Source organism: Canis lupus, chromosome 17 (assembly GCF_048164855.1).
Source record: "Canis lupus baileyi chromosome 17, mCanLup2.hap1, whole genome shotgun sequence".
NCBI classification, from domain to species: Eukaryota; Metazoa; Chordata; class Mammalia; order Carnivora; family Canidae; genus Canis; species Canis lupus.
This window is the reverse complement of record NC_132854.1, coordinates 30,896,744-30,906,650: the sequence shown is the minus strand read 5'-3', so window position 1 is coordinate 30,906,650 and position 9,907 is coordinate 30,896,744. Positions and strand designations below refer to the sequence as shown.

The 9,907-nt window shown below is 42.2% G+C and overlaps 1 protein-coding gene across 1 annotated transcript; it reads left to right on the top strand.

Moving 5' to 3' along the window:
• The first annotated feature begins 715 nt into the window (after positions 1-715).
• CLN5 (CLN5 intracellular trafficking protein) lies at positions 716-9,798 on the top strand. The gene is made up of 4 exons (XM_072782716.1): positions 716-879; positions 2,571-2,736; positions 3,644-3,869; positions 6,669-9,798. Exons 1-4 carry the CDS (start codon positions 731-733, stop codon positions 7,178-7,180), a joined length of 1,053 nt encoding a protein of 350 aa, XP_072638817.1. The 5' UTR covers positions 716-730; the 3' UTR covers positions 7,181-9,798.
• Positions 9,799-9,907: the final 109 nt, after the last annotated feature.

Below are 9,907 nucleotides of genomic sequence, written 5' to 3'. Positions count from 1 at the left end.
AATCTTCTCCCGCCATGACGTGGCAGGTTCCAACAAGGAAGAACATCCGGGTGCAAGGGGCGGCCTGGATCAAATAGCGTTCAGAGCAGTACCGCGGGCTCTCTGCTGCGTTGGCCATCGGCTTGGTCGGGTGAGGCCCGGTCATGCCCCCATTACCGTCTTTCTTCCTCACTGCACCACCTCAAACAGTCTTTCCCTCAAATGTTTCCTGTCACCTAGTCTGGACCCTGCGAGGCGGGGTGAAGAGTTCCGTGCTGCGCTAGAGATTCCAAAAGAGGGGCCCAAAGCTGGATTTTTTGTTGGTGGTGGTTTGGTTTCGGCGTGGGTGGTGGCTGTGGAGCGGGGGTCGGGAAACAGCTCTACCGCGGCGGTGATCCTTCAACCGAGGCGCGGGGCCAGGAGAACTCCGCACTCGGAGTCCGTTTCAAAAAAATAAAAAAGGAGGCCCCGAGGCCCGGTTGGAGTGGTCCGCGGAGGCTTCCCGCTCGGCAGTCTGAGAGCCGCCGCCGTGCGGGCCGCTGCGCACCGCAGGGCCCCTCCGCTCCGTCCCGCTCAGGAGGGCGCGCGGCCCCGGCACCGGCCGCGGAAAGGGCGGGACCCGCCGCACCAGAGGCGCGAGGCGCGGGCCCGGGGTTGGCGCAGCGCGGGGGCGTGGCTCTGCGCATGCTCAGCTCGCGGGTCCTCCGCGTCGCCGGGCTCGGGAGGCGCCGGAAGCACCGGGAGCCGCCGCATGGCGCAGGCGGGGAGCGCCGACCCCGGGGTCGGGGGCCATTGGGCCGCGGGGCCTCGGTGCGCGCCTTGGCGCTGGGCCCTGGCGCTGCTGTGGCTGGCGACGGCCGCGGGCGGCCCCTCCCGGCGCCAGTGGCCTGTGCCCTACAAGTGAGTGCGCGCGCGCGGGCGGGCGGGGCGGGCTGGGCCGGCGGAGGACCGCGCTGAGGGCGCCCGCGCTCCGCCCTGCGGCCTTTCTTCCCCTCAGGACCCTCGCGCCGGTGTCTAGGTGACCGAGGCTCAGGACAGCCCCGAACCCTGGAAGAAACGGGGAGTAATGTCATTTGATTGAGTGACTCAGATTCAAGTAACCGACGGTCAGAAAAGTCGGAGGAGACTTTGAATGTGGCGTTTATTACTGACATCGTGCGTGTCGTTAGTTACCGCGAGCACATACCCGGTGGCACAGTTTACAGCATGACAGACTCGCCGGGGTTTTCTGGGACTCTTCTGGTTTTAGCCCTAAAAGTCACGCGTCCTGGGGATCCCCCGCCCCCTTTGACGCGGGCCCAGCGGGAAGGTTGGTGACCTCGTTTCTTCCTCCCTCCCCCCCGGCCCCCCCCCCCCCGTTTCCAGTCTGGGTGTAGGATGTGGTCATAGGAGAACAGAGGGGGCACCTGGTGGCTCAGCGGTTGGGCGTCTGCCTCCGGCTCAGGGCGTGATCCTGGGGTCCTGGGATGAGTCCCGCATCCGGCTCCCTGCATGGAGCCTGCTTCTCCCTTTGCCTGTGTCTCTTCCTCTTTCTCTGTGTCTCATGACTAAATAAATTAAATCTTTTTTTTTTTTTTTTTTTAATAAGGTTTGTTTTGTAGCAAATTCTGTCTTACCAGATCTGCTACTTAGGCTTGCTCTGGGGCACATTCCTCACCAGTTAGAGTGCAGGGGTTGTGGTTCGTGCTGCATCAGTGCAAAATGACAGTGCCTCCCTCCCTCTCCCACCTCAAAGCCTGAATTCCTTATTTAGAGTCTTATTTACTTACCTATTATAATACTTCATGTTTTCTCTACTTTGTGTCCTGACCTTCAGAATAAGCCAGGTCTTCATCTCTTTCTTTGCCCTCCTTATCCTCATCCATTCCACGTCAAGTAGAAGTGATTTCTCCCATAGGACTCTATTTCTTTAGCACTTACCACACTACACTTCATTTCTTGTTTAATGTATTCCCAGCCCCCACGCAAATGTTCTTGAGGAAGGGAACATCATTTTATTTTTATTTTCCTCCTTCTTTAAGTAGTGTCCTACACATAGTAGAGCTTTAATAAATATTGGCTGAAGGGTCATTGGTTAATTTCATTATTTAAAATTTATTTTAAAGATTTCATTGGCTTCATTAAACGATTCATGAATTGGTCCACATCGCATCTAGCAAATAGAAGGGCACTCCTGTTGGTTAATTCTTAAGAAAATAGAAATGTGTTCTATTTAATAATCTTAACATACGGATTGTTTAGGAAATTAAATATCACTTGAAAAATACTCTTATTGAGTAAATGTTTGTCTACTAAATAAGATCTGATCTATCAGAATTTTAAGATATGGCCTCTGTCTTTAAGATTTTCACAATGGGAGCAGGGAACAGGGAAGCATGCATTTATCAAAGTGCTTTTAATGTATCATTTGCTGTTAAAGACATCATTGGAGTTCACAGGATTACAAAATGTTTAAATACTATTGGGCTAAACTTTGAAGGTTTTCTCTGAAAATGTTATTGACTGTGATAATAAAATCTGGATTCTAAAATGTGCAAGAAGAACCAAACTCCTATTAGAATCTAAGTTAGTGCTTTCTTTTTCTTTATTAGGCGCTTTTCCTTCCGTCCAGAACCAGATCCTTATTGTCAAGCTAAATACACATTCTGTCCAACTGGCTCACCTATCCCAGTTATGAAAGGTGATGATGTCATTGAAGTCTTCCGGTTACAAACCCCAGTATGGGAATTTAAATATGGGAACCTCCTGGGACACTTGGTAAGGCTGCGGTTTTGATCTTATAACTTTGGTTAATTAAATGACTTATTAAGTGGAGTTGAGGAAATAATCACTGTTCTAAGGGCTGATTTGAGAACATGTTTAATTGGTGTTCTTGGCATATTTAAAATGGGTAGTCAATGGGGTACCTGGGTGACTCGGTTGGTTAAGCATCTGACTCCTAGTTTTGGCTCAGGTCATGATCTCAGAGTCGTGAGATCCAGCCTGTCATCAGCTCCATGCTGGGATCAGAGTCTGCTTGAGAGTCCATCTCCTTCCCCCTCTGCCCTGCACCCTCCTCAGGAGGGCATGTGCATGCACTTGCAAACTTACATACACACACTCTCTCTCAAATGAAATCTTTAAAATGAGTAGTCAAAAAAATACTACCATGTTTTGTAATCCTGACAATAACAAATGCAGTTGCTTTAATCCCTTTTAATATTCTGAATCCGTACCCAGCTCCTGAAAAGTAAGAAAGGAGGAGGCCCGGAGGAATGGGCAAGACAGGCAGGAAACACTTCACTTCCAGTCCGTGCTGTACACACTCTTCCTGGGTTAGCTTACCATTTAAGCCTCTCATCACCCTGTGAAATATATAGACTTCCTGAGACTGTGGTATGGAACTTCTCAAACCCATTCTAAATTGTAAGGAAATTAAGAGCACATCCATATAGCAAACATCCTTACTATCTGAGATAAGCAGCAATGGTCAAAATCAGAGTGGATGAGGGCCTAGAATTTGAAGAACCCCAGAGTGGACACATGAATAGCAACATGGAAGTGGAATAGCTGAGCACTCGATCTACTTGATATACAGTTGTGGTGTATTACATTTTCTCCCATTTGGTTCCTGGGCCAGTGGTTACTTCACAGATGCTTTTGTACATGTATGATCTTTACACAGAAAATTATGCATGATGCCATTGGATTCAAGAGTACTTTAACTGGCAAGAACTACACAATGGAATGGTATGAACTTTTCCAACTTGGAAACTGTACATTTCCCCATCTCCGACCTGAAATGAATGCCCCTTTCTGGTGCAATCAAGGCGCTGCCTGTTTTTTTGAAGGGATTGATGATATCCACTGGAAGGAAAATGGGACGTTAGTACTGGTAGCAACCATATCAGGTAAGTTTCAAAAATATGGCAGTATTTGACAATTGTATCAGTATCCAAATGAAAAAAACTACTTTCATTGAGGCATTTCAGTCATGTTCTTCTGAAATGTTAGAAGTCAGTTTACAAAATGTACTTCTGGAAGCAATAGCTTTTGATCCAAACTATTGCTCATGCCAAGTGTCACCTGTAGATGATGAGTAGTATATCTCCTCTCTTTGATGGCAAAAAGTGAATAAAATAATAAAATGTTTTCTGCAATTAAATTGGAGTTGCTAAATAAAATAGTGGAAGAAAATCCACAAAATGCCTGATAAAACAATTGATTAAAGGTCCTGTTAACTGAATCTGGAAAAAGACTTTCAGTGATGATACCATGTTTTTGTTAAGGAATAATAATAGCTACCGCTCATGGAGACTTACTCTGGGCCCAGCAGAGGTTCCGAGTGCTTTATCTGTATCACATGATTTATCATCACGACCACCCTCTGAAATAGTTGTTGTTATCCCTCCCCCCATTTTACAGATGGGGAAACTGAAGCCCCAAGTGGTTAGTCACACAGCTGATAAGTAGGACTCCCAACACTGGCAGTGAAGCCCTCTTGACCATTTTCTTAACTGCTTCACTACATTGCTTCCCGAAACATACACAATCTTAAGGATTTAAGGCTCCTTGAGCAATTGAAATATTTTATCTCTTGAGATTTTCTGTTCTTTTGGATGTATTAAAAAGTTGCTGAAACCCTTGGAATTTTGCTTCATGTATTGCATTGTTGGGTAGTGATGAAAGGAGTTAACTTTTATCAGAAACTGGCACATGACCTTGGGTGACATTTTACTTTATTGACTCGTTACTTCATGTATAGAACGGGGATGAGGCTCCATTACATCCTAGAGATACGAGCTTACCCATATGATTTATAGAGTTCTGCGTTATGATTGTTGTTCTCCAAGAAAGTGGAAATATCTGGAATGAAAGCCCTGTTTGTGATAAGAATTCTGTAAATCACAGGACTTGAGGACGTTATGATGCTTTCCACTTGGGTAGCTCTTTACATAGCATTTTGGAGCATGTTATCGCACAGTTCAGTGAGGAGGATAAAACTCTTCTTCCTTTCATAAGCAAGGAATCAAGTGTCAACCAGGTAGCATCACTTACCAGTCTCTTCAAGTCTCAGATCCGGTTGTAGAACCAGGAATAGAAGAGTGACTTAAATGTCACCTGGGGATCTTCTAACTGTACACCATGCTGTTAGCTGATCTCCCTTCCTACTTTCTAATCCATGTGCCCCAAATCATCCCAACGGTATCAAAGTTTATTTTTCTTCTAACAGTGTTAGTACTCTCAGCATTAATACTCTTTATTTTTTCATTCAGGCCAGTTCTCATTTCTCCTTGTCCACCTATATCATTATCCGAAAATACTTTTCTGCCATCAGTGTACAATACAAACAAGTGATCCCTATTTTATGTAAAATAGTTTGTAATATGCTAGTACTTAAATCTTTCAAGTTACCAATCTGCTTTGTGATTAATCCTGTCCATTTTCTCACGTTACAGAGTAGTATTTTGAAGTATCCTTATCTCTTAATTATAGCAGTGATTTTTTAAAGTTGAAGAACACTAAAAACAGTGCCCCCAGTTCTAAGAAAACAGGCTTTATATTCAGAATTTTAATTCCATAAGATTGATAAAAGCAGCCTTTGTATAGGACATGAAGTATTAATTTCATGGACTCAAGTTGAAGCACTTGAGAAAGGTTCACACACGGTGACAAGGTGAAACGTTGGGACCAAGCTCTATTAGGTATTGTAAATGCCCCGATGAGGTTGTAGCCATGCAGCGTAGGGTATTTTGTTAACATTTGGAGAGATTCCTCTGGTATAAGATGATAGAGTGTGAGAGCCGTCAGAATCTGTATAGTCCACAAATGTGGCCAAAAGCATTTCCTGTTTAGTTGCTTCACCGGAAGAATTTGTATAGTTGGTGGAAAGGCTATAAGCAGAATCCGACAGCTGAAAGTATAGGGAGGAAAGGGAGGTAACAAATATTCAAGGTGGAGAGGGTAGAGTAAGTACTTCTCTTGTAACGTTAGCAGGCGAGCCCTCTAGAGGAGCTCTTCCCCTGGCTGCCATTCATAGTTTGCATACCGAACTTTGTGACAGAAAAGCTCTGCATCCTCCTTCCACCATTCTTAACACTGCCTTTGCTCCATTCACTTTTACCTCTTACATAATTTTTCCCTTATTTTCTTTCTTTTGCTTCTGAATCCAAGATTTGTTGAGTGGGGTAAAGAAAGAGGGCTTCTGCATGTGTGTAACTTTGCTTTTCTTTTCTTTTTTTTTTTTTTTTTTAAAGATTTTATTCATGAGAGACACACACAGAGAGAGAGAGAGAGGCAGAGACACAGGCAGAGGGAGAAGCAGGCTCCCATTAGGGAGCCTGACATAGGACTTGATTCCAGGACTCCAGGATCACGCCCTGGGCAGAAGGCGGCACTAAACCGCCGAGCCACCCAGGCTGCCACTTTTGATTATAGCTTAAATGATTATAGAATTGGTATGTAGGACTGTATATACCTACGATATCTAACGTTTACAATTCAGAAATACCTTGTGCCTTGAAAAGTAGAATGGCTGAGCTTGGATTCCTATTGTGAGGTGCAGGATTGGAACTATTATAAATAACTAGATAAATAATAATAAAAACTATTATTTATTCATGGTCTTAATCAGGTTAGAACATTTTACGTGAAACTAATATGATTTGCTTTGGTGTTCACATAGGTAATTTTTTTTTTTTTTAACCTAGGAAACACATTTAACCAAATGGCAAAGTGGGTAAAGCGGGACAATGAAACAGGAATTTATTACGAGACGTGGACTGTTCAAGCCAGCCCAACAAAGGGGGCTGAGACATGGTTTGAATCCTATGATTGTTCTAAATTCGTGTTAAGGACATACAAGAAGTTGGCTGAACTTGGAGCAGAGTTCAAGAAGATAGAAACCAACTATACAAGAATATTTCTTTACAGTGGAGAACCTACCTACTTGGGAAATGAAACCTCTATTTTTGGGCCGACAGGAAATAAGACTCTTGCTTTAGCCATAAAAAGATTTTATTACCCCTTCAAACCACATTTATCAACTAAAGAATTTCTGCTCAGTATCTTGCAAATTTTTGATGCAGTGATTATACACAGAGAGTTTTATTTGTTTTATAATTTTGAATATTGGTTTTTACCTATGAAATTTCCTTTTATTAAAATAACATATGAAGAAATCCCTTTACCTAAAAGAAATGAAACACTTTCTGGTCTATAACATTTTAATTCCATTGCTCTTTTTTTCCTTCTGTCACCAGCATATATATTTTTCAGGGGGTGATTTTACATTTGTGGATTTCTTAGGCCTTTCTGCCTTGGAGCAGAAATGCACCTGGGCAGAATTGCTGCATATCATCTCAGGACTTTTTTGGAGAGAAGCTGAAACTCTTACTGCATTGGCCAAAGTGAGTACATTGTACATTAGGTAATCTTGATTTCAAACTCCAAGCCTTTGTTAGTATGAATTACAGTTCATATCAGATATATAGGATCTTTGGACCCCTTATTTTTAAATTGTGGATATGGTATGCCAAGATTTTTTTAAAATACCCCCAGTGACATTTTCACGGCAGGAGCTACTTTTTCGTGGCACGGTAGTTATGGTTTTCATTTAAGCACTTTTTGGTGGTTTAGACTGATGTCACAGCTTTTGTAACTTTCGGGACCAGATCTAGCAGTTTGATTTTGTTCTATTCACTTAAAGACTAATTTGGACACCATAGCTGTAGCAATGGTGCTTCTAAATGAGGTAAAAACAGTGTTCAATAGTACAAGTTTCTAGCTAGCATTTGAGAATTATAGCTAGTAACTGGCATTTTGTGATTTAGATGGCTCATAAGGCATTTCTGAACCTTAGTGTCCGTATGTCTAAGATGATTCATCTGTCAGGACTGTTGTAAAGATTGAAGCCATGTGTGTATTTTTCAAGGGAAAGTTGCAGTAAATGGTAGCTATAATGATGAATCAAAGAACAAAGTGCCATCCTTGATCTGGCCTAATGTAGTTTACCAACCTTTCCTGGGTTTTATAGTAATAACCTAGACTTTGAGCTGACAGTTTGCTTCTGCAGTTCTTCAAACACCTAAGACACAGAAGTATGACTGCAGATACATCTGGGTGAATAGGCTTCAAGAGAAATTGAAGTTATTTTCTGGAAGCTGACATTTTCCCTAAACCTGTCAGATAGGGGACAGGTTTTTGTCAGGATCTCCAAGTAGCTGTTCTTCCACTTAGTCCCATCAAACAAGGTTTCAAGGTCCTTCAGATGTTTAATGATCAACCAAATACTGTCTATTCATGGAAAAAACACCAGTCAGTAAGATGATGGAGCAGAGACAATCTATAATATGTAAATTGTTACTCGGTTTCTACTAACATTGAGTGCCTCTTGAGAGGTTAGTACAATCTCACTGGATTCTCCTACAAAGCCTAAACTTGGGTATTATTTACCTGATCCAAATGAGTCAGTTGAGGCTTAGAAAGGTTAAGTGACTTTTTTTTTTTTTTTTTAAGATTTTTTTTATTCATTCATGAGAGACACACGCAGAGAGAGGCAGAGGCACAGGCAGAGGGAGGAGAAGCAGGCTCAAGGCAGGGAGCCTGATGCAGGAATCGATCCTGGGACTCCAGGATCACGCCCTGGGCCAAAGGCAGGCGCTAAACGGCTAAGCCACCCAGGGATCCCTTAAGTGACCTTTCCAAGGCGACCTAACTACTGGTAACAGAGCCACATTTTGAACCAGTTCTGTTGACTCCATGACATACACTATCAAGCAAGGTTTCATTGCTACTCAAAGTGTAGTCCTCAGACAGTGCCTGCATATGTTATCAGCACCAGAGGTTACTGGTCAAGTAAATATTCTGATAGGAAACATTCAGAAACTACTTTTAAAGCAATTTATTGGAGTAATTTTATGTTGAATCTAGTAATAAATGGCTTGTATTTTGTATGTTTCTGCTTTTATCTCATTTGTCTAGGAATTCATTTTTATTGTATTTTTCAAAACTATACATAGTACAAGAATCTGAAAATAAAAACCCAGCCCTTTACCACAGATAGCCTGGGAGGCACTGCATTATTCTGCTTACTGCACAGAGGCAAAGTCTTGCTCAGCTATATGAGGAGAACTCTGTTTCACTGCCTACCATTTAGCCTATGTACTCATGGTAATAGTGCCTAAATATTCATAATTAATTTTGCCTCTTAAACCTGCTAGTTGTCTTCAGAATGCCACAAACTTGGATTCTTGTGTTATCACCACCTAGTGGCTGAAGTGGGGCAATGCCAACTTTTAGTGGATATTTAGGAAAATTGATCTGGGAAAACAATTTTGGATTTTCTAGAACAGTGCTAGGGTAACAAGCAAAAACTCTTGTGCCACATTTGTGTTAACTCTAAAACACAGAACTTGGTTCTGTAGCGAAGACAGATGAGTACATCTGGATATGGAATTTGAATTTTAAAGCCAAGATTCTAAATAGTCATGTTAGAAAAAGCATTCAATATTTTTCAGTTCCTAAGAATATGAACAAATGAAGGAATTCTGTGAAAATAGGTAAATTCAGGTGACTATAGCACAGAGCATAAAATTCATATTAGTACTTAAGAATTTACCAAACTTGTCAACTGTACTTCCAAGATGAAGTAGGGCTTTTGGAGTAGACTTAGAATGAACATGCTTTCAAAATGGTAGATGAAAAACCAAATTATGGCCAGGTGGGAATTTGCCAATTAAATTTTGCTGTCCTTTGATCTACTATATAACTTAAACATGGTTCCTATTTTTCCTGTTAATTTGTTATGAATGAATAAAATTTCCTCTATTTTTAGAGAAACCATTTTGTTACTTTTGTTGAAATTTGACTTAGGGCTTTAGAGTAAATATATCCTCATTAATTCTGGCTCAGTATTAAGTACATATACCCACAAAGTATCATCAAATAT

Excerpts from the sequence above, each read along its gene's own strand:
- CLN5 (XM_072782716.1), top strand. The coding sequence starts at position 731 with ATGGCGCAGGCGGGGAGCGCCGACCCCGGGGTCGGGGGCCATTGGGCC. Across the intron at positions 880-2,570 it reads CAGTGGCCTGTGCCCTACAA|GCGCTTTTCCTTCCGTCCAG; the intron begins GTGAGTGCGCGC and ends TTTCTTTATTAG. Across the intron at positions 2,737-3,643 it reads GGAACCTCCTGGGACACTTG|AAAATTATGCATGATGCCAT; the intron begins GTAAGGCTGCGG and ends ATCTTTACACAG.